The following is a 24,777-nucleotide window of genomic DNA, read 5'->3' as shown; positions in this document are numbered from 1 at the left end:
TGTGTGGAACCCCCCCCCCCCAGGACAAATGTGCTGTTCTTTCATCAGGGATGGCTCTTCTCTAGTCAGTCTCAACTGAGTGTAATCTGAGATGGTGAGCAACTTCTGGGTGAGCAACAAGTAGGTTGGTGAGGTGTCATAGTGATACTAAAACAGTAAACTTTTAAAAAAAATATGTATTTATATTTATTCATTTTCCATTTTTGTTGCCCTTGTTTTCATTGTTGTAGTTATTATTGTTGTTGTTATTGACGTCATCATTGTTGGATAGAACAGAGAGAAATGGGAGAGAGGAGGGGGAGCCAGAGAGGGGGAGAGAAAGATAGACACCTGCAGACCTGCTTCACCACCTGTGAAGCGACTCCCCTGCAGGTGGGGAGCCGGGGGCTCGAACTGGGATCCTTCCACCAGTCTTCGTGCTTTGTGCCACGTGTGCTTAACCATCGTGCTACCGCCCGACTCCCAGTAAACTTTTTTTTTTAACCAGACCACTGCTTCTCTCTGGCTTGTGGTGCTGGGGACTGAACCTGGGACCACTGGTGACTCAGAGATGAAAAAATTTTTTTTAAAGTATTTCCTTTTTGTTGCCCTTGCTTTTTTTTTTTTAATAGTTGTTGTAGTTATTATTGTTGATGTCGTCGTTGCTGGATAGGACAGAGAGAAATGGAGAGAGGAGGGGAAGACAGAGAGGGGGAGAGAAAGATAAGACACCTGCAGACCTGCTTCACCACCGTGAAGCGACTCCCCTGCAGGTGGGGAGCTGGGGCTTGAACTGGGATCCTCTCCTTGGCACTTTGCACCATGTACGCTTAACCTGCTGCACTACCTCCCGACTCCCGGGATGAAAGTTTTTATGCAGAATCACTATGCTATCTCCCCCTAAAACAGTAAACATTCCGCCTCAATTGCCACTCATGCTCTTGGAAAGTTAAGTGTACACACGTGTGCACACGCACACACACACGCACACAGACAAATGCATGCACACACGTGCCAGGCAACTAGTGATAAAGGTGGCTGTTAGCTGCCCCTCCCCACCCCCACAGCTATGTGTGTGGGCCTCCCCAGCCTGACTGACTGGAAGCGCTCGGAATGGATGACTTGAACTTTGTCCTGGAGGAGAATCTTGGTAAATCAGCAGCTCAAGGCAGAGCTCTTATTACTTCAGTGGGGCTCCCCCAAGTCCATTCAAACCTCCATTTTGAGAGGCTGTATCATCAGAAAAACAAGCCCACACAGTCCATAGGAGTTGGGCACCTCAAAACCATCCAGAAACCCTAAAATGGATGACAACATCACTGGGTTCCATGAAAGAAGTGTCCTGTCAGAAAGCCTGTTTTCCTCTCACCCCACTCCTATCTGCTTTCTTTTGGGGAGTTTGGGAGAGGAAAATGACCAATTGTGCTCAAGACCAGACACATATTCTTGCTCTGACTGAGCTTCCTTTCAACTTTCAGTCTCAGGGTGGAAATCCACTTTCAGGGTGGGGGGTGCACGCTGCACGCAGGAAGCTGTTTACTAGTCCCTGAGCATGATGTGAACTGAGGTAACTATGACAAGAGGTGCAAGAGGAGCTGACGGAGGTGATGGACTGATGCCCACAAATAGCTTTTTGGGAAAACCAGGGAAAATACAAGAAGAAATCTGAGCCAACTCCCTGCTTGACTAGGAAACTCGTCACCTAGAATCCTAAACACGGGTTTCTCAAGTCACCTCAGTGAAACAGAGCGGCTGCTCAGAAGAGCCGGCTAAGATAGGGGATAGGTACCTTGCGGCCCTGCCCCCCCTTCCTGGGCATGGCTGTAACATAACACTCACCTCAGAATGGGTCTGTGTACCCCAACAATGGAACCCCAGGCTACTGGGATACACTGGTATGAAACGGTGCTTGTAGCAGGAAGGGACAAGAGTGACAGGCTGCTTTCAGCTAGGAGTCCTTGGAACAGAACCAAACACTGACAAATACAGGTTTATCACAGACTTTTATCACACTGACAGGAAGGTGGTGGTGGTGGTGGTGGTGGGGGGGGGTTCAGGCCACAGCAGCAGTCTTCTTGGTCCCCAGGAGCAGGCAGTTCAGTCACAGCAGTGTAAATGCTGCCAGGACACAGCACAGCCTCATTTCCTTTCAAGTTTATAGAAAGGCCTTGCAGTGCTGGCACTTTTAGGGTCGACCTGCTGGCCACTGCCTTCCTTGTCCCCTGGGATCCCTGAGGCTTATGAATGGGCAAGCCCAAGACTGCCATCTGGTGGGGGTGACAGAAATCAGAGAGACGTGTTGGTGAGTCAGTCTAAGGTAGGAATCAAAGCAGAATTGGGTCAAGGCAAGTTTATCCATAAAGGCAGCATGAAACATAGTATACTTAAATGTGTAGGTCATGTGGGAGTTACAAAATATTACCAGGGTATTAAAACATGCATTGCCACGTGAGATCCAAGCTCAAACCCTAGACCACGCCAGAGGCCACTCTGGTCCCTAGCATCTTTCCCTCTCTCTCTTCTATTAATACTATTTTTCCGTTTGTTGCTCTTATCGTTGTTGGATAGGACAGAGAAAAATGGAGAGAGGAGGGGAAGACAGAGAGGGGGAAAGAGAGAGAGAGAGACACCTGTGACCTGCTTCTCTTCACCACCTGTGAAGAGAACCCCCTGGAGGTGGGGAGCCGGGGGCTCGAACCGGTATCCTTACACTGGTCCCTGTGCTTCACACGTGTGCTTAACCCACTGCGCCATCGCCCAGCTCCCTTTCCCTCTCTCTTAATGAAAATGGCCCCAAATGTGAAAGGCCTTGGTTTCAAATAAAAACAAAACCGCAAACCACTCACAAATAGAGATACACTTTCCTGAAATGCAGCTCATGAATGAAATTACTGTCTGTCCCCTCAAAGTGACTTACATACATAACAACTCACTGTTAACAGAGTTTTTATCATCACGGAACTCTTACCTATATTATTCAAAAGTTCACCTCAAAGAAGAAGCATTCTAGGGGGTTGGATGGTGGTGCATCTGGTGTAGCACATGTTACTATATAAAAGGACCTGGGTTCAAGTCCCTGGTCCCACCTACAGTGAGGAAGCTTCAAGTGTGGTGAAGCACGGTTACAGGTGTCTCTCTCCCTGTCTCAGTTTCTTCCCTTCTCAATTTCTCTATCGAGGGTAGACAGTATAATGGTTATAAGAAGAGACTCTCGTGCCTGATGCTCCAAAGTCCCAGGTTCAGTCCCCTATATCACCATAAACCAGAGCTGAACAGTGCTCTGGTAAAACTAACTAAATTTCTCTATCCTATCAAGTAAAAGGAATGAAAAAAAGAAGGAAGGAAGGAAGGGAAGGAAGGAGGGAGGGAAGGAGAAAGGAAGAAAGGTAGGAAAAATGTCAGGCAGGCTGCTGGGAGTGGTGAATTTGTTGTGCAGGCACCAAACTCCAGGAAAAACACTGGCGGCAATAAACAAAAATAAAAAAGGGGGCAGGGATAGATAGCATAATGGTTATGCAAACAAACTGTTATGCCTGAGGTTCTAAAGTCCCAGGTTCAATCCCCTCATAAGCCAGAGCTGACCAGTGCTCTGGTTAAAAAAAAATGAGGGAGTCAGGTGGTAGTGCAATGGGTTAAGCGCAGGTGGTGCAAAGTGCAAGGGCCAGTGTAAGGATCCTGGTTCGAGCCCCCGGCTCCCCACCTGCAGGGGAGTCGCTTCACAGGCGGTGAAGCAGGTCTGCAGGTGTCTATCTTTCTCTCCCCTTCTCTGTCTTCCCCTCCTCTCTCCATTTCTCTCTGTCCTATCCAACAATGACATCAATAACAACAACAATAATAACTACAACAATAAAACAAGGGCAACAAAAGGGAATAAATATTTTTTTTTTTTTAAAAAAAAGGAAACTTGTGGTCCGGGAGGTGGTGCAGTGGATAAAGCATTGGATTTTCAACCATGAGGTCCTGAGTTCGGTCCCTGGAAGCATATATGCCAAAGTGATGTCTAGTTCTTCCTCTTTTCTCCTAATAAATAAATCTTCAAAAAAAAGAAAAAGAAAAAGGAAGACCAAGTATATCCATCTTGTTATTCTTGTTAAAGTAGGACAGTAAGGGGGCACGTTCCATACCAGATAATAAAACATGAAATAAAATGGTGACAGTTAAGATAAACCATACAAAGAATGAAACAAACACCAATAAAAACACAAGCATATGCAAAATCTACACTAAAGGTCTCTTCAAAAAGAGACTGGCTTTGTGTAACCTTGTATGGGGATGGTGGAAAATCATGGGAAAATATTACATTTGAGTTTTGCTCTATAGGCATACACAAGGCAAAGCCTAGCGGTGCTAAATATTTACAGTAAAATACTTTTTAAAAATAAAGAAAATATTTACTTACTCAGAATGTGAAAAGATTGTTTATATATACAACTGGAGATTCAAACTGTTAAAAAAAATGATAGAAGTCTGAAACTTTGAATGTAAGACAAGAGACATTACTTCCCAAACCCACCAAACTCAACACCCAGGGTGGGTCTTCAGGCTTGACTGCATGTCAGCTTTACTTCTACTTACTTCTCAAGGGCCAAGACCTCCACATGCTCACTGTACAAGGCCAAAGCGTCTGCACACGTATCTGACTGGGAGTCTGTCTGGCAGGGGCTCAGTTACTAGAAGAGGCCCACCCACTTGAGGGACGGGGGCCCAGCAGAATTGAGGGACCCTGTGGTAGAGTGTGCAGTGCTTCAGGACTGGACAGCTCTGAGCTGAGACTACCGTGTGTCTGCTAAAGCACACAGCCCAAAGAGGACCGAGGCCACCGTGACCTGGGAAAGATGTGCCCCGTGCCATAGAAGATGCTGTCTGAACACAAAGGCAGCCTGAATTAGGTGGAAAGCCATGTTCAGGGACCCGAGTATCCCGCCTAGCAACTGAGCATCCAGCATAGAGCTGCCACCGCTGAGGAGGATGTCCCCTCATACTCACTGCTACGCCAACAGCTAATGTCTCAGTAGGACCAGTATTGTGTGTCGTGGTGAGAAGGGGAGACGTGGGCATTGGTAAGGTTGGGAGGCTTAGTGGGCCCTCCTTTCAGCACAAACCAGGCACAGCTAGTTGGGGCACTTCACTTTAAATAGAGTTCACCATGCAAAACATAGTACCAATAATATAAAACCGTTATTTACCTGAATTTAATGGGTGTTAATACTTCCATAGCTTTTTCTTTTTCTTTTTTTACCAGAGCACTGCTCAGCTCTGGCTTATTGCAGTATGGGGGATTGAACCTGGGACTTGAGAGCCTCAGGCATGAAAGTCTCTTTGTATAAACATTATGCTATACCCACACCCCATAGTTTTATTTTTCTGGAGAAGAATCAATAAAGACCTCTCAGGCAGTCCAGGACTGCGTGTGTGAGATGCACCTACAAACCATCTCCACACCACCACCTCATCACTGTGGGCTTCACATGCATGCCTTACCTTGTCAGCACTGGGACTACTTTACAAACCACTAAGGGAAAAAAAACCTGTCAATTAAATTAGGAAACATTGCTTTGATGACACTTAGGGATATTTCATACTTAACAGCAATAGGTCTTTAAAGATTAGACCTCCGGGGAGTCAGGCAGTAGCACAGCAGGTTAAGCGCACATGGCGCAAAGTGCAAGGACCTGTGTAAGAATCCTGGTTGAAGCCCCTGCCTCCCCACCTGCAGGGGAGTCGCTTCACAAGCGGTGAAGCAGGTCTGCAGGTGTCTATCTTTCTCTCCCCCTCTGTCTTCCCCTCCTTTCTCCATTTCCCTCTGTCCTATCCAACAATGACGACATCAATAACAGTAATAACTACAACAATAAAACAATAAGGGCAACAAAAGGGAATATTAAAAAAATTAGACCATAAAAATTATAAGGATGCTTGCTTTTTGGGATATATATATATGACTTTGAGCTTATGATAAAATCACTGTGTGACCATCTGGAAAATACTTTAAAATTTTTTTAAATAATTTATTTTCCCTTTTGTTGCCCTTGTTTTATTGTAGTTAAATTGTTGTTGTTCTTGATGTCGTTGTTGTTGGATAGGACAGAGAGAAATGGAGAGAGGAGGGGAAGACAGAGTGGGGGAGAGAAAGACAGACATCTGCAGATCAGCTTCACTGCTTGTGAGCGACTCCCCTGCAGGTGGGGAGCCAGGGCTCGAACTGCGATCCTTATGCTGGTCCTTGCGCTTCGCACCACGAGCACTTAACCCACTGCGTTACCACCTGACTCCCTGAAAGACTCCGAATAGTGTTTAAACTTGACTCCAGTAGTCCCAAGGGTGCTCAGAACAGCCACACCCCTGTTGCAGTGGCCCCAGTGGAGGCCTGGCCCAGTGGTCCTGGATCAAGGACGCCTCTAGGTCAGACAGAAACCTGGAAGGTGCGTAGCCCGGGAGAGTGAACTCACCTGTCTGTCTGCATAGCACTTGTCAGGAGTTCCAGAGCATCTCCCACTCAAGACGCCATGGCAGTGCTAAGCTGCAGGGTTCAGCTGGGAGGCCTTCCTTGTGGCACTGACCCCCCCCCCCCCCCCATCTTGATCCCAGGGAGGTAGCTGCTTGAACCAAACTCAAGGATGATAAAAAAAAAAATAATAATAATAATAATAAAAAGGCTGTGCCTCAGCTCGGGTAGTACAGAGTGGCTAGCTCTGGGGAAGAGGGGCAAAGAGCAGGGGCCTCCTGAGTGTCCACCAGAGGAGGTGGTGACAGGCCAGCCGGAGCTCAGTACGGAGGTGAGACGACTGCACAACTTCCCACAGAAAGCACAGAGACACAGAAAACAGCTCTCACACACCGGGCTGGCCTGTGATGGGTAGAAGGGCACAGCTGGCTGGGTACTCAGACTCCTTGTGTAGAGTACATGGAAAGAAAGCCTGAGGCAGGAAGGGACTCTGGCTGCAGGAGAGTCAGACTGCATGGCCTATAAGGAGAAGAGACCCACAAGAGAAAGCAGGACCCAGCCCTTGTATTGACACCCCCCATCTGGGAAGGAACGAGCCCTAGCTGTGCAGTACAGACCACCAAAGCTCAGCTTCAGACATTGAAACAAACTCTCAGCAGGAATATGGCTCTTGGCCCAGGCCCAGCTTGGGGGGTGAAAGGAAGGGCATGGGTGGATGACAGGACACAGCAGTGGGCACTTGTCACAGCTGCCCCTGCAGGTGCCAAGAGACACTGCTGCATATTCTCTAAAGTGGCATGTCTAAACTTGTAAGGGCCTTCACAACACAGTCAAGGCATGGCGACACCTGTTCTTGGGAAAGCATCGCTGGCCTAGAGTCTAAGCGTCTGCCCTCCTAGCCTAGAGTTTCAGACTCTTCAGAGTCACAGGATCCTTACACAAGTGACATCTTTGCATCCAAAATGTAACACAGAGAAAGTCAGACTTCTCTGGAGGTGGCAGCTGCCCCGAGGACACCCTTACAGGCATTTGGGGGGAGTCTGTACCACATGATAGTTCTCCAGACTATGTACATACAAGCTTCATTCCGGACCAAGCACAACAGGCAGAAAGCACCAGGAACAAGGGCACACTCAGCATTTTCACACCCACTGACAAAATGATTCCCAATTGGGTAGAAAAGCTCTAAGGCTATTTAGCATAAAAAAACAACAGTGTAATTATCATAACTGCAAAAGGAAGTAACTCTCAAAACTGTTTCTGAGTGAAACCCTAGCTTAAATTCTAGTTTTACACACACCACAAAAGGTTTCCTAAACTGTACATTTTATTTGGATGTTAAGATGTGCACCCCACCCCCCAAATGTTATTGGCCTACCTGGAACCAAATGGGTTCTGGGAATGTAACAACTGGGGTGGTTATTGTTGGGAAGGTGGGTACACAGGCCTTTGGTGGTGAGATTTGTGTTGAACTAGAGCCTGTAACCTTTCAATCGTGCAAATCACACACACAAAAAATGTCTTGAGGGAGTCGGGTGGTAGGTAGTGCAGCGGGTTAAGCGTAGGTAGCGCAAAGCGCAAGGACCGGTGTAAGGATCCTGGTTTAACCCCTGACTCCCCACCTGCAGGGGAGTCACTTCACAGGCGGTGAAGCAGGTCTGCAGGTGTCTATCTTCTTCTCCCCCTCTCTGTCTTCCCCTCCTCTCTCCATTTCTCTCTGTCCTATCCAACAATGACGACATCAATTAATAATTACAACAATAAAACAAGGGCAACAAAAGGGAATAAATATTTTTAAAAAATGTCTTGAATAAAAAGGATGACATAGGGGTATGGATAGATAGCATAACGGTTATACAAAAAGACTCATGCCTCAGGCTCCAAGTTCCACCTTCAGTCTCCCACACCACCATAAACCAGAGTTGAGCTGTGCTCTGGACAAAAAAAAGATGTTATGAAATCTTTGAATGTTCCCCCTTATTAAACCAAACTTAACACAAAATAAAAGGAACTTAAGAAAAATGTGAATTTAAGATATTTAAATATGCAATCAAAACTCAAGATTAGAAAGAAGGTATGCCAAGTAAAAAGAAACACGCTAGAAAGCCTTAGGATAACCTCAATGATGCAGTTTACACAAGACACTCATGCCCTGGTCTGACTGTATACTTTCAAAGACTTTAAGTACACAGCCTAATCGGCCCTACCTCTCTTCCTCTTTTCGACAGCTTCACTACTTGTGAAGCTACTCCCCTGCAGGTGGTAACCCAGAGCTTAAACCGGAATCCCTGCGCTTTTTAACAAATGCTCTCTACTGGATGTGCCTCTGGCCCGCCACACCCTGCCCTGCCCCACAATTTGTTGTTTCAGAGCAAAAACTTGGCTCATGATATCCAGATAATTACTTACATATGCTCTCATTTCATCTAATACTCCAGGATATAAACCAGTAAGGCTCTAATTTCAGTTATTCTAGAAAAATTTCTCCCAACTCTCTTACTAATAAAAGCACATGTCAAAGTTTGGCTGAAAAAAGAATGCAGGGGTATGAGAGCCATCATACTCAGACACAGTCACCTCATCATAGTTTCCATCACACTAGACCACCACTCCCACACACAACCCCCAACACGTGTACTTCTGTTTAGCAGCAAGAAGCTACAACGCTGGGTCATAAATTGTGCACAGGTGAGTAAGCTCAAGGTATAGAAACTTGACCGAATTTGCTACTAAGGTTTTTTAAAAAACTAGAGTTTGCAGTGAGTATCTCCCTAATACTTCCTCTCCACTTTTCCAAGCTTTGGGTCCATGATTGCTCAACAATTTGTTTGGCTTTGTATGTTAACTCTCTTTTCAGTCACCAGGTTCCAGGTGTCATCAGGATGCCGGCCAGACTTCCCTGGATTGAAGACCCCACCAATATGTCCTGGAGCTCAGCTTCCCCAGAGACCCCCCCTACTAGGGAAAGAGAGAGGCAGACTGGGAGTATGGACCGACCAGTCAATGTCCATGTTCAGCAGGGAAGCAATTACAGAAGCCAGACCTTCTACCTTCTGCAACCCACAATAACCCTGGGTCCATGCTCCCAGAGGGATAGAGAATGGGAAAGCTATCGGGGGAGGGGGTGGGTATGGAGATTAGGTGGTGGGAATTGTGTGGAGTTGTACCCCTCCTACCCTATGGTTTTGTTAATTAATCCTTTCTTAAATAAAAAAATAAAAAATAAAAAAAAAATTAATTTATTTTCCCTTTTGATGCCTTTTAAAATTATTATTATTGTTGTTGTTATTGATGTTGTCATTGTTAGATAGGACAGAGAGAAGTGGAGAGAGGAGGGGAAGACAGAGGGGGAGAGAGAAAGATAAGACACCTGCAGACCTGCTTCACCACCTGTGAAGCAACCCCCCCTGCAGGTGTGGAGCCGGGGGCTCAAACCGGGATCCTTAAGCCAGCCCTTGTGCTTTGCACCATGTGCGTTTAACCCCTGTGCTATGCCCGACTCCCACTACTGAAGTTTTTTAAATGAGTTCAAATGATTAATCTCAGAAAACATTTAAGTTGTTTCAATGCCTACTATATCAGAGAGTAAAGGAGACCAAATAATCAAGAATTTGAGTAAGTACTGTTAATTTGTATATCTTTTTAGCCTTTCACTCTTTCCTTTTCTTGAATGAAAACAGACATTGGAGCTTGGAAAAGCAAAATCAAACTGGTTTGTGGTGTGAGGGGCCTGACACCTCCTTCTTAAGGGACCATCCAGTCACCTTCTGGCTTTGCATCAAGACAGAACTTTAACAAGCACCCTATACTGACCAGGACCCAAGAGCCTGGTCTGGAGAGCACTGAGAAGCGGAGTCTGTGCAGAGGGCCCAGTCCATGTCAGTCACCTTTCACTCCTCATGGCCACAGCATTAAAAAAAAAAAAGAAGGTGGGAGGGAGAGTCAGGTGGGGTAGCATAGCGTAGCGGGTTAAGCGCATGTGGCATTAAAGATCCCTTTTCCTGCCTGCAGGCGTCACTTCACAGGCGGTGAAGCAGGTCTGCAGGTGTCTATCTTTCTCTCCCCCTCTCTGTCTTCCCCTCTGAAATACTGGAAAGCTTGGCTTTAAATCTTAAATTCTGTGACGGTTTCTATGAGGCCTAAGCATCTATATTAACTGTTTGGAGAGAATGGAACAGCACTACGACACCAGGCCCAACAGGACTCCACTCGTGTGAAAATGAAACAATGACAGAAATTAAGGGACGTGGTCCGGAGGGTGGCACAGTGGATAAAGCATCAGACTCTCAAGCTTGAGGTCCTGAGTTCAATCCCAGGCAGCACATGTACCAGAGTGATGTCTGGTTCTTTCTCTCACTCCTCCTGTCTTTCTCATTAATAAACAAATAAAATCTTTAAAAAAAAATTAAGGGACTTTTAACTTGCTAGAGGTTGAGAAAAACTTGAAAGACCTAACAAAAACCTTCAGTATAAACCTGAGACCTGTCCCTAAATCTCGTGATCAAAAAGCACCTCTGCCCACCTAGCAAGCTGCTGGGTCTCAAACCTTAATGTGCATTCACTATTAGAGGGGGCATCTGTTTCTAGGACAAGGGCTACCACATGCTACAGGAGCTATAAAGTCAGCCATTTAAAAAAAAATTTTTTATTATCCTTATTTTATTCACTGGATAGAGACAGCCAGAAATTGAGAGGGAAGGGGGTGATAGAAAAGGAGAGACAGACACCTGCAACATTGCTTCACCACTTGCAAAGCATTCCCCCTGCAGGTGGGGACTGGGGCTCGAACCTGGGTTCTTGGGCACTGTAACATGTGCGCTCAACCAGGTGCGCCACCACCCAGCCTGAAGTCAGCCTCATGAAAAGGCACCCACCCTCACTCTTTCCAACATGTTGGCCTATGTCCCAACTATGCAGTGAAATCAAAGTAGGAGTGACCAGGAGCACCTATGGGTGACAACACTTGAGGTGGCCCACCTGGAGACCTCCGCACACTGGCCTGTGGTTTGGCTGAGAGGGGGGTGGGGACAGGCTGCTGGGTCTTGGGGTACTGCTTTCACTGGCAGACCTGCTTGGCCGTGGCTATTGAGCAGGAAGGAGTGAGCTTGTTACTTACAGAAATCGCCAACAGTTTGTACCACCAGAGATAAAAGTTCCCCTTTTGGTGAAAATCGCAACTGTGAAGAAACTACCTACCATCTTGGGAGTTGGGCGGTAGCGCAGTGGGTTAAGCACATGTGGCGCAAAGTAAGGATCCTGGTTCGAGGCCCTGGCTCCCCATCTGCAGGGGAGTCGCTTCACAGGCAGTGAAGCAGGTCTGCAGATGTCTCTCCATTTCTCTCTGTCCTAATAATGATGACGTCAATAACAAAAACAATAGTAACAACAAGGGCAACAAAAGGGAATAACTAAATATAAAAATAAATAACACCTGGTATTAAAATAAAAAAAAAAAGAAACTATCATCTTGCCAAGCCAATACCTTTTAAGATTTGTTTTCAATGAAGTTAATCACAGGGACAAGAAAATGTAAGCAGTGCCTCATGGTGTGGAAGCAAGCGCCGGGAGCTGGCAACTCCTCCAAGAACACTTGTGTGGAGGCAGAAATGGTCACTGAAGACGCATGAAAGATCAGATGGGCTTCCATGGAACAGAACACAGCCCCAGGACGAGGCTTCACTGCAGCTCAGAAATACCTCTTGTGAAGCTGGGGTGAGGACCAAGGAGCAATGGGGACAGTGACCTGGCTACTCAAAGGCTTTTCTCTAACACACTGGTCTCCACAAACGCCAAATGTGCACTGCCACCTCCATAACACAGCAGGCTCTAGTGTCCAGCCTTGTGGCAGCAGCTCACACAGGTGGAAATGAGATTCCTTTCACATTCTTCCAGATTTGGAAAGCAATGACCTTTCAATAAAACAATGCCACTGGTGTTATCATGTTATCATGGGTTTGTTTCTAATAAATTCAGCTGGTACTTGTGATTTCTCCATTTTTATGTCTAACACAAAACTAATGGGCATATTCCCTGGGCAGATGAGCTCACCAATGTGCCCTAGAACCCCACCTCCCCAGAGCCCTACCCCATTGGGGAAAGGTAGAGAGACAGGCTATGGATATGGATCAACCTGCCACCGTCCATATTCAGCGGAGAAGCAATTATAGAAACCAGACCTCCCACCTTCTATTCCCCATAGAGATCTTTGGTCCATACTCCCAGAGGGATAAAATAGGGAAGCTTCCAATGGAGGAGATAGGAAGGATGGTACTCTGGTGGTGGGAATTGTATGAACTGTACCCCTCTCATCCCATAATCTTGTTAACCATTATTAAATCATTAAAAATAACAAACAACAACAACAAGAACTACTACTAGTGGCCATAATCCACACAAAAGTAAATATTCTTTGGGATGTGATTTTTTTAAGGTACAAATGTGTCCTCGGACCTCTGAGTACTTAGGGCAGCCCAGCGTTCTAACTCAGACTGGGCTCCATGGAGTGTGAGTTTTTGTTTGCCACATCTATAGTCCAAGGCCCAGACTTGGAGCGACATGTTTGAGTGGTATACATATGTACTAAAGAGGAAGAGGGGTTATTCAGAACTTAATTCCTCCTTGGTGTTGTAACTTGCCTATATGGTTTTATATGAAAAAAAATCTCAATTTTTATTTAAAGAATGTCACACGATGTTTAACTCTAGAAAATGGTTTAAAATATCCTTCAAAACTGGAATTTTGTGGTTTAAAATCATAGCAAGTGCAAGATATCACACTGTTTTTATCAATTCTTTATTTAGTTAACAAGTTGGTTATGTTCACTGCAGTGTATGAAACATCACAAGACCACAGGAGGTGCTGCGAACAGGGTGGACCAGAGTGGACACTACACAGCCGTCCTGCACATCCCATTCTCTGCCTTGTAACAACTCCCAAGCCCAGTAAATGGATGGGAGCTTTAAACACCATCGTGTGAAGCACTCTTAATATACACTCTAGAGAATAAATAATAGACTGTGGCGATGGTTTCTTTTCGACCAAACCCCAGGCGCACAGGAGGAGGGAGGGTGCGACTCTGCAGGACAGCTTCAGGGAAACGCCGAGGGAGACACCAGGAATTCCAGTTCACACAGGACCAGGTGACACTCGGTCTGACCACACACAGGGGCGACCACACCCCGCAGAGACTGGACAGAGACGCTGAGGAGAGGCTCACGAAGCCGTACAACATGGAAGCCGTGTGCAGGTGGACACAACCATCCCCACCCCAAAAGCCTCTGAGATAAGCATTTACCCTTCGAGTCCAGCAGTAAGTGAATACATGCAAAACCCAGAGAATTCAAGAATCCAAGGTCATTGTAAAAATAGAATTGAACTAAATCTTCAAGTACCTTATGTGACAGCCTCTCTGTACTGTGCCCAAGGTATAAAGTGAAAGGCTTCTGAACCCATGAAAATATCTCTGTAATATTTCCTTAGATCTAAAATAGATCATTTATAATGTATTTATAGTCATTTCAATGTGATATTCTGAGCTTTTAAAATAACTAAAACAATTAAAAATTATACTGAATTACACAAAAGTTGTATCTTAAAAGCTGAAAAATTGAAAGAAACCCACATATGAAACCAAAAAAAAAAAAAATCACAATTTACATTATAAAGGCGAGTCTCCTCATTTAAAAAAATGTTTGCAGCAGTGAGATGTCAAAGCAAATTATAAATAGCCATAAATTAATCCATTTGGTTTCAGAAGATTTTCTAGGGAGAGTTGAGAAGTAGCTGGTGCATGTGGAGAATCTGTGTGATTGCCAGATGCACTTTATCTTGAAGCAGGCAACATTACAGTTTGGACATTATTGGAGAACCCAGTTAGCAATACAGGTTAAGATTGGGAAAAATTAAATAACAATTAATTATATATATATATATGTATATGTATATATATATATCCTGTAAGAAATTGCTCGAGTGAAATTTCTAGCCACAGAGCTGCAAAGGGCTTCCACCTTGGTGAGCTGAGAAAGGGAGCGTCTCACACAATCCTCTGCTCACACATGCTTATGTGTTGTGTGTGTGTCATGAAAAAATAAGACCATAATGTATCTTCAGAGCACAGCTGACGCTGTCCCTACACACCTCAGGTACACTTGTTATCTGCGGTGAATCACTCCACTGGTTTCTGGGAACCAAAGTTCGGAACAGACCAGCCTGCCTGAGGCGGCGAGACACTGCAGTCCAGGTCACACCACAGCTGTGACGGCAGAAAACACAAAGGTGGACAAATAATGGGAAACGCTAAGGATTTCTGCTCAGATCACACAACGTTGGGAATCCACAAGAACATTTTCCCCTTGTATTGAAGAAAATTGTGATTAAAAGTTTTTCCCCCACTTTTCAGAATCAAAAGCATGTTAGAAGGTGTATAAGGCTACCATGGGTCTTCCAGATCTCCAGCACCCTACAGGGAGAGAAAAGGAAGAGCAGTGTTACTATTTACCTGCACCACGTGCATGCTGGACTGAAATCCAAAGACGACAAACCCAGGCGGACAGGTCGCCTTCCTTTCTGTGCAGCTTTACAGAGGGATGTGTGTGCTGCACACTGTGCAAACATGTGCCCGGTCTCGCAGAGAGAGATGACCGGCTGGCTTTCTCACCCCTTTCCAGCAAATGCCTTCCTCTTTCTCAAACCACTTACACATATCCTGGCATTGGAAAAGCAAATCAAAACATCAGCTATATCTGAAGATTCCAAACTTCCAACTTATGGCGCCCAAGCAACTTCTGGCATAATAAGTATAAATGTGAAGAAGAGGAGTTGATTTTCTACAGTCACAAAATAATTGCTTTAGCAGTATTTTCCCACGTGACCAAGAGTTACTTGCATTTTAAAAATACATCTTAACAAAAACAAAACCCCTGTCTGCCACTTAAAAGTATCTCATAATTCTTGCATTTATTAATCTCTTGACAACTTTATGATAAATTGGTGACCTTGTAGTCTTGCTCATGACAATTTGCTCACATCTACACATGTCCAGACTATCCAAATGTTACTTTTTGTACCACAAAGGGGGTGTAATAAAACAGAACAGAATGACTTTTTGCAAGTCTTCTACAAACGTTTCCCTTTTAATTAATAAAAAAAAAGTAAACCAAAACTTTCCAAAATTTAACATAAATACAAATGAATTGATAATGCATAATATTTTATCAACATGCCAAGCCTGGCTGTTTAAAAAAAAAAAATCTGAAAATAAGTACAACATGCATAGATTATTCCACATCACATGCTTTATTTGGACTTAAACACTTATCATTTTGTTCTCAACACTTAGTTGACATACATTTTGATGTATGTAGGGAGGCTATACAGAATATACAAGCCATGAATACATAGAACTTCCAAAAAGTATGTCTTATAAAGAATACAGAAAAAGAAAAAATAACCACAAATCCAGTATCTCAGAACTTCTAAAAAACAAAACTACAGAGATGTGAAATATAAACAAGTCAAATAACAAATTATCATCCTTGACCCCTCCCCCAAAAAATACAAGCTAGTGTCTGCCATTCTTGAAGAACCAAAATGACTAAAGGAAACACAGAATCATTACAAAGCTAACTATGGTATAAGAGTGTGAGAGATAGTGAGGACACCACTCTACATTAACATGTTTTTCCACAATGTAATGCAATCTCACGAATCAGTAACCTCTAGTCCTACTGAGAATGAATTTCACAGTGCACTTTAATAATTGGTTGTTGAATTTTCGGCAGACAGTATGTAATAACATGTAGTCTTAATATATTCAAAGTACTATAAATAACTAATTTTAAACTACTGATAAAGGTGTATGCAAAGGCCTTTTTAAAAACAAGGCTTGATGAATATAATAAAACTCATTTACCAGGGTGCAGATAACAAAGAGGGTGTAGAAACACATATATTGGACGTCCTAGGCAGAAGCCATCAATCAAAGACCACAGGAAGATGTGCGCGGCGTCAGGTCAGATTTTGCCCCCACTCCGCTTTGTCCCTGCATCTTCGGGAGAGCTGTCTAATCCAGCAAGACCACTGTGGGGTTCGGTCTGGCTGTCCTGCATGGAGGCAGGGTCCCCGGAGTCACTGTGCGAGGCGGCAGCTGAGGCAGCGGGGTCCATAGGGCCTTCTTCTCCCTCTACTTTAGCTAACCTGTAACTAGTCAGCATCTCCTCCAGGAGCTGTCGGTAGTTGCCCCTATGGTTAATTCTCATCTGCCTTAGTGCTTCCACCAACTTCCCCTGTGATCCACTCTCTTCTGCTTCATCGGAGGCCTTGTTTAAGATTCAAGACCCCAGTGTCAGTGGACAGACTAGGACAACACATGCATTTCAAACACATCACAGCAAACACTCATTTCTCCACCAGGAAGTAACAGTCTGAGCACAGCTCGTTCAGACAGTATCGAGTCTTACTTGTGCCCTTTAATAAAAGCATGCAACTGAAATCTCGTTATTTTTTGCAAATCACCATTAACTGGCTTTCTCTTATTTCACATTGCCATTTGAAGTTCACTGACATGTATTCTATTAGAATCCAACAGCAACACAAGCATTTCCTAAATCTGACTTACTTTAAAAAATTGGCTATAGCAACTTATATAAGGAAGTGAGTGTGTGAAGCAGGAGGGAAGGACAAGAAAGGCAGGCCCCAGAACATTATTTCCTTATCATTTCTATTAAATGATAGGCAAGAGAGGCAACACAGAATGCAACAAGCTAATAAATATAAATGGGAATGTCTGAGATCTCAAGGTTTTTGAGGATAAAAATTTTTTTGCTTTAAAAATATTCAAGTGAACACATCTCCAGATAAAATAGACAATTAGCTGAAACACTGTAAGGTCCAAGTAGCAAACCAGACAATCTCTTCACCTTTAAATAAATACAGGATAACCTTTAGGATCCTCCAGAAGCAGCCACTTTATCTTGAGAGTAGATCAAGGTCTAATATCTAAGCTGATGCCAATTTGGGTAACAGGCTTAAAGAAAATCTGACACTCGTGGTCCGGGAGGTGGTGCAATGGATAAAGTGCTTGACTCTCAAGAGTAAGGTCCTGAGTTCAAGCCCCAGCAGCACATGTACCAGAGTGATGTCTGGTTCTTTCTCTCTCTCTCCTCCTACCTTTCTCATCAATTAATTAAAAAAAAAGAAAGAAAGAAAGAAGAGAAAAGAAAAGAAAAAAGAAACAGAAAGAAAGAAAAAAGAAAATCTGACACTCCCCAACAGAGATGTCCTGTATTTCTGCCAAAAATGTTTACTCTAAGTCAAATGACGCTAACTGCCAATTTGCAGGCAAACAGGGAGAGAGCACCATGGAACAAATATGCAGTCCAAAATGTAGGGCAGCCTATCAAAAGCTGGCTCAGAGTTCATGAGGCATATGGGGGGGGGGGGGGGGAACGGGGACTGTGCTAAAGGCCAGCTTAAATGTTGACTGATAATGACCTGCTTAAGCCACAACCATCCCAGCGACCACAGGGGGGATTTTAACTTGATATTAGGGGATACTGCCACATTTATTATAAAACTTCTCATATGCTAATTGTACTCTGGTTATATAAGATGTGCCCTCATTCTTGAGAGCTATATGCCAAGATACTTAAGAGATAAGATGGTGGGGGCCAGGCAGTGGTGCACCCGATTAAGCACACATACTACTTTATGCAAGGAGCCCCTGCTCCTCAACTGCACTGGAGACACTTCACAAGTGGTGAAGCAGATATCTTTCTCCCTATCTCCCCTCCCCTCTCAATTGCTCTGTCCTGTCAAGTAAAATGGAGGTGGGAAAAAAAGGCCGCTAGGAGCAGTGGATTTGTAGTGCTGGCACCGAGCTCCAGAGACAATCCTGGAGGCAAAAAGAAAATTGAAAGGAAAAAAAAAAGATATAAAGATATGATGTCTACATTAGCATCAGAAATAGCGTATACATACATGTATAATGTGTTAAGAAAGCCAAACCAAAGATGCTAACAATTGTTGAATCTATGTTTCAAAAGTAGAGGGCAAAAAGTATTCACTACTATCATTTCAATTTCTCTAAATATTTAGAACCGTTTATCATAAAATGTTTGGAGTAAGCACATGAAGGCAGGCCTATGAAGCAGGCAGGAGACCCCTGTGGAAGCCATCTTGTTTACAACAACAGCTGGCCCTCTACTGGGCTCTCCTTCTCTTTCAGAGAACTCAAGGCCCAAAATGGCGCTGTGCATGCACTGGATAAGATTAAGGCTACAAGTCTGTCCAATCAGAGTGACCCTGGAGGTAAAGGTAACCCTGTGCCACCACCCTGAAAGGGAGCGCAAGCCTGTACTCGAAACCTTCTACAAACAAGCTCCAGTGATCCTCATAGCCACCCTATATGAGACACACCCTGCTCTTGAGTCAGCAAAGGCTTAGTGGTCCAGAAGGTGGTGGTGCAGTGGATAAAGCATTGGACTCTCAAGCCTAAGGCTGAGTTCAATCCCCGGCAGCACATGTACCAGGGTGATGTTTGGTATTCTCTCCTATCTTTCTCATTAATAAAATCTTTTTTAAAAAAAGCTTATTGCAGGCAGTGACTGCTCAGGGAACACTGTGGGTGGGTGGCCAAGCTCAGTTTACATGCAGGAATGCAGGAGTCACATCAGTGACCATCTGAATGGATGGCCCTTTGAACATAGCACGGCAAGTAACAACTTTTGCATAGTAAACGCACCATGTAAAGACACTTACTAGAGTGATACTGGTTCAGATTACTGAGGCAATCCAAGTTCATATTACGTATCTTATATTGAAATCTATTATGTATTTCCTCAATTTAAAAGATGAATGAAATTACGGGACAAAATATCTTACTAAATGGGGTGGTTGAAACTATCCTGCAAAATGAACTAGATAATTACAGAAAGACTTTTCCTCTAGTTTGTCTCTGTGATTTTACTGTCATCTAGATTAAAAAAGCTTCCTCTAATCTCTCATTATGAAGATACTGCCTCCCACCAAAGTCAACACAGGAATATAGCTCAGCCAAACAAAGAGCAACAGCAATGCAAAATTCCAAGCACACTAATAAAATTTAACTAGCTAGAATGTAGTCACAGCAATGTTTAAGGAGATAGCTGTCTTGAGCACAGTTCTCCCAACAATCAGCTAAGCCTGGGAACGGCAGGAAGTACTGGTATCTAGAGTCACTGGGCTTCTTGTGAAGTCCAGGCCCTGCTTGCCAACTGGAAAGAAATCTTAGGACTAAGGACTCTCAATCAGGATTTTGTGAGATGATTAGCAATGACTGCTGAAGAACCTCATGAATTAAATGTTACTGGCATGGACTCTATAAAGTCGAGCGAATCTGAAATAATTTCCAAAGAGTCATTTGAATAGACAAGACCACACAGCTATAAGTGGAATGTTAAATCATGCCTTAAGTAACAGTGACTAAAGATGGTGCATTTTGAGAGAGCATAAATTCTGAGGATGGTGGCACACCCAGTTGAGTGTACACATTACCATGCTCAAGGACCAGGGTTCAAGCCTTTCCTCCCCGTCTTTACAAGTGGTGAAGCAATAAGAAACAATTAAAATAAAGATATAGTTCTAAAACTGATATAGAAGCTTAAGATATCTTTGTTACAACTAATCTGAAATAAAAGGCTCCACATAAAACTTAAAATGATGTGAAAATAATGCTGATTCTTTAGGATTTTTGTCCTACCCTTCCTCTCCTCAAAAATCCAAATGCCTTAAAAACTGCCTGTCCTGGTCCAGGAGGTGGTGTAGTAGATAGAGAATTGGACTCTCAAACATGGGGTCCTGAGTTTAATCCCCGGCAGCACATGTACCAGAGTGATATCTGGTTCTTTCTCTCTCTCCTGTCTTTCTCATGAATAAGTAAATTATTTTTTAAAAAAAAAACTGTCTAGATAAATAAAAAATGTGTATTTAAGTGAAAAAGAACAGGTTTCCAGGCTTTTTATTTGGTTCTTGGTTTCAACAATCTTGTAAAATAAACTTCTTCAAACTCAGAAAGAAATATAAGCTTGAAAAAAAAAAAAAAAGAAAGAGAAAGAAAGAGAAAGGAAATGACTTTTCTTGGGTGGTACATGTACGTAATCTGCAGTCTTGTGATAAAAACAGTGTTTGCATTACTGAAATTCAAATTCTGGCTTCACAGTTCATTGAACTACATGCTATGGCATCTCTCTCTTTTTTCTAAGTGAAAAAAGTTAGCCCAAAGTTCTGAATCCTTGGCTGTTAACAAAAAAGAAAGAAGTGTGCTTTTATTATCCAAGAGATCTCCTTCTACACAAGACATGAGAAGTGATTCCAGTGTTACTCCTGAAAGCACTTACAGAACAGTCCTTTGATGAAGGTATGTTTCAGAAACCTAAATTTCTTATCGACTCTGACTACTATTCTTCTAAATATCCAAAAAAAAATTATTTCTGTTAATTTTTCTAACGTGTCACCTCCCCACCACTCCAATCTCTGTTCTGCTATAAGTCAGAGCCAGCTCCTGCCCCTCCACAGGACCCCAGTGAAGACACAAGAGGGAGCACAGCAGAGTCCAACTCATTACTCAGCTGAGCCAAGCTACCAGATAACCCAGCACCTATGCTGTCTCCAGGTTCTTTCACACTTCTTACTATGTCTGCTACCTGTGACAATGGATCAACATTTTTCCTACAGTCATCATTACATTCTCTGGAAGGGGTACAAGAGGCAGGCTACAAGCTTGAACTGAGTAAAGCCTCTTGAATTCAGGCGGCCACCTGCTCTATTGTCTGTGTGCACGCACACCTGGTCTCCAGCTGTCTCAAAACTGCTTGGCTTCAAGCACCTCCTGCACACAGCTTATTACTAAACGTGGAGGTGCACAAAGATGCACAAGAGCTAATTGTTCCCATCTGCAAACAGGGTGGCGCCCAACTCTAAAACTAAGTTCAACAGCCTCTCCAGCTTCTTCAAAATACCTCTGGTATCCTACATTCTTCCTTTTCACCTTGGCTTTTCTCTACTTGAGAGAAATGATGACCTCCCTTTCAGAGACAGCTTCCCCTCTGCCCTTACCTTCCCCAACCACAAGAACTGCCTTCCTCCTCCACACTGCCATTCAAATCCTTCTTCAAAAATCCCACTTGCCTTTACTAAAAAGCCTTGCCTTCCCAGAAACCACTGTCCCTTTCACAAGGCAATTCAACCAAGTCTGTTGTGTTGTTTCTTCTCATCTCTGCTGAGTGTTGTTATCACTGAACTGTGTGTGTCACCAGCTGCTTCCTGCAGTGTCCCCTGTACTGATCATTGTGGACTGGACACTCAGAGCTCCTCTGCTGTCTGTCAAAGCTCTGTACACAGATAACTAAGCACATCTCCCTTGGTGCACAAGGTCACAGAGAACTGTGTTTGGGACAGGTCTGACAGCCTGAGCCTTATTCCCACTGTCACGGCTGCTGATGAACTACTCGGTTTATTTATCTACTATGTATAGTATTTTCTACTTACAGAAAAATAAAAGCTGTCAACTTTCTAGAGGGACTAAAAAATTTGAGAAGATACGGTGAAATAACTTGTACACTTATACTGCGTTTCCAAACAGGATGGGGGACGGACACACAGAAGTGCTTAATGGCTGGCAAGAAATTGAGAGCCATCCTGTGAGGACTGGCCCCTGGCTGTGAGGGTGCTGCGTGGAGCCTGCAGCTGAGCCAGATGGGCTCCAGCTCTCACTCTGCACCTACCCCCCATTATGTCAGCACCAAACACTGTGTGGGTACTCCGATGTAACATGACACAGCTTTATTTTAAATTAGTCTTCACAGATTTGGATTCAATTATTACTACTTTAAGACACAAAATAAAGATGCAGAATCACTGGCCCAGGCCAACATGTAAATTGTATTACTAGAAACAAGAATATCACTTTTTCTTAATTCTTTTTTTAGAATTTTCCCTTTTGCTGCCCTTGTTGTCTTTTTATTGTTGTTGTAGTTACTGATGATGTCGTTGTTGGATAGGACAGAGAGAAATGGAGAGAGGAGGGGAAGACAGAGAGGGAGAGAGAAAGATAGACACGTGCAGACTTGCTTCACTGCCTGTGAAGGGACTCCCCTGCAGGTGAGGAGCCGGGGGCTCAAACTGGGATCCTTACACCGTTCCTTGTTTTGTACCACATGCACTTAACCCACGGCTACCGCCCGACTCTCAAGAATATCACTTTTACCTAGCTCACACAAACAAGCTAACTGGAAGACCTCCTTCTTGCCAGGATACAGTCACTTAAAGGGGAAAGTTACAAGCTATTGCTGGAAACCATGAGGTATGGATAATGCAGAGGAGATGCACGCTGCCTCCACCGGAACTGCTGTTTCCCCAGAGCTGTGAGAGGTGAGGGACCTGGGGGTAGACATCTACTTCTGTCAAGTGCCATCCTAAGGTGTGGGCAGTGAGGGGAGGAACAGCCCTTAAATCTTTAATGTACAAAAAACTGAAACCCCTATGAAAAAACACTTCTTTGAATGACTGACTGAAATTCTAGGGCAGTTTAAAACAGGAATATTTGGTCTCCTGGTGCTGGTATGAAAACCAAACCACTAAGAGGAGAACCTAGGAGGTTCTGGACTAGTGGCTCCCAAAAAAACACAGATGCAGTACAATAGACAGATGTTCCACTGGGCACCAGTACAATGCCATATCTGATCCTTAAAGAGACAACTCCCTCACTCACACTGACTTCCAGGATAAATCAATGTGTTTAAAAGCACATCCTTTGCTTCACAATGAAGACTGAAGGGAGGAGAAAGAGAACTAGACACACAGGGAATGTGAATAAGAATAGCCCAAGGGACAGTGTACTGCCAGGATAGATGACAACAGAGCACTCTCTGCCTCACACTTCAGCACACTTCCTCCCTCATTAACTCACTCCAAGTGAAAAGCAGTCATGATCTGAGGTGAGTACATTCCTACCTAGTGACTGTATTACAAAATTAGTTTAAAGCTTAAAAAATAAAGTAAGACTTACCCCATCACTTTCTCTATGTGGATTCAGCCTACTATAAACAGCTTCAATAACACTGCGCCTAAAAAAAGGATGTGTTTTAATAAGTTACACACAACTATTACATTTGAGTATTTCAGACAGTTCTTCATTTTAATTGACATTCAAATACTATCACATTAAATATGTGCCAAGGAGAGTGTCTACATGCCATTCAGAATTTGATCAGTACGATCCTCTGTTCATATTTAACAAGGACATTTAACTTCAGAGTATGAGAAATTATTCTTTAAAATGTCTTTTTGGGGTGAAATTTTTCTCTAGCAGAAGAGTCATTATTAGCCCATTTTGCCTTTAGATAATTGACAAACTTATTAGCCTAATTATGCAATGACTAATTATAAAGGAACTCAAAATTAGTTCTGTGTGTTCTACTTACTTGCCAGCAAGGCCTCCCCCAGGAGGCAAATCTGAGATGTTTTCTGCAGACAAGATGCGCATGACATGGGCAAGGTCAGGCATCCCTTCCTCTCCAGACTTCTCCATGATCTCTGCAGGTGGAGAAAAAGGCTCTAAGTTAACATGACCCCTAGAGGCTGACAAAGCAATGGACCCAGAGGTATTATCTGGTAGCACCTATTTTTGAAAAGCAAACGTAATTCTACCACATAAGACACAGGAAATAAACATTAAAAGTTATTTGAATACAAATACTCTAATTTTATTCATGCAAATAAAAACTGAAGCAAATTATACTTCCAGCAACAAAGGGACAGTTATGATTCATAAGCACTAACAATGATTCTCATGAAGGTAGTAGTTATGTGGGAAAGCACCTGCTCTAATGTTATACAAAGATGACATGAAAGTTACTAATACTCTCATTTCACAAATTTTTCACAAAAAACAAACCAATGTGGGGCAGGTGATGACACACATGGTATAGAGTACACATTACCATCAACGAGGATATGGGCACAGGTCCCCACTCCCTACCTGCAGGGGAAAGCTTCACAAGCAGTGGAGCAATGCTACAGGTAGCTCTCTACCCCCCCCACCCCTTCGTCTGTCGCTATCAGAAAAAAAAAAAGGAAAAAGAAATAAAGAGGCCGGGGAGCAGGGCGGTAGTACAGCAGGTTAAGTGCAGGTAGCACAAAGCACAAGAACCAGCATAAGGATTCTGGTTCGAGCCCCCCGGCTCCCCACCTGCAGGGGAGTCACTTCACAGTGGTGAAGTAGGTCTGTAGGTGTCTTTCTCTCCCCTTCTCTGTCTTCCCCTCCTCTCTCCATTTCTCTCTGTCCTATCCAACAACAACAACATCAATAACAATAG

At 43.8% G+C, this 24,777-nt stretch overlaps 1 protein-coding gene across 6 annotated transcripts in view; it reads right to left on the bottom strand.

The window, feature by feature from the left end:
* Positions 1–2,026: 2,026 nt before the first annotated feature.
* The window catches only part of PPM1B (protein phosphatase, Mg2+/Mn2+ dependent 1B), an 82,528-nt gene continuing 59,777 nt past the window's right edge, over positions 2,027–24,777 (bottom strand). For 3 of the 6 annotated variants that reach the window (XM_060186963.1, XM_060186964.1, XM_060186962.1), the window contains 3 exons: positions 23,884–23,995; positions 23,469–23,526; positions 15,699–16,743 (listed from right to left, as the gene is read on the bottom strand). In XM_060186963.1, coding sequence (XP_060042946.1) covers positions 16,438–16,743; positions 23,469–23,526; positions 23,884–23,995 — 476 coding nt within the window. In that variant the 3' untranslated portion in view covers positions 15,699–16,437. The other 3 variants (XM_060186966.1, XM_060186967.1, XM_060186965.1) reach the window with 3 other exon arrangements.

Source organism: Erinaceus europaeus, chromosome 3 (assembly GCF_950295315.1).
Source record: "Erinaceus europaeus chromosome 3, mEriEur2.1, whole genome shotgun sequence".
Classification (NCBI taxonomy): domain Eukaryota; kingdom Metazoa; phylum Chordata; class Mammalia; order Eulipotyphla; family Erinaceidae; genus Erinaceus; species Erinaceus europaeus.
The sequence above is the reverse complement of the archived record's forward strand: the minus strand, read 5'-3'. Positions and strand labels throughout refer to the sequence as shown.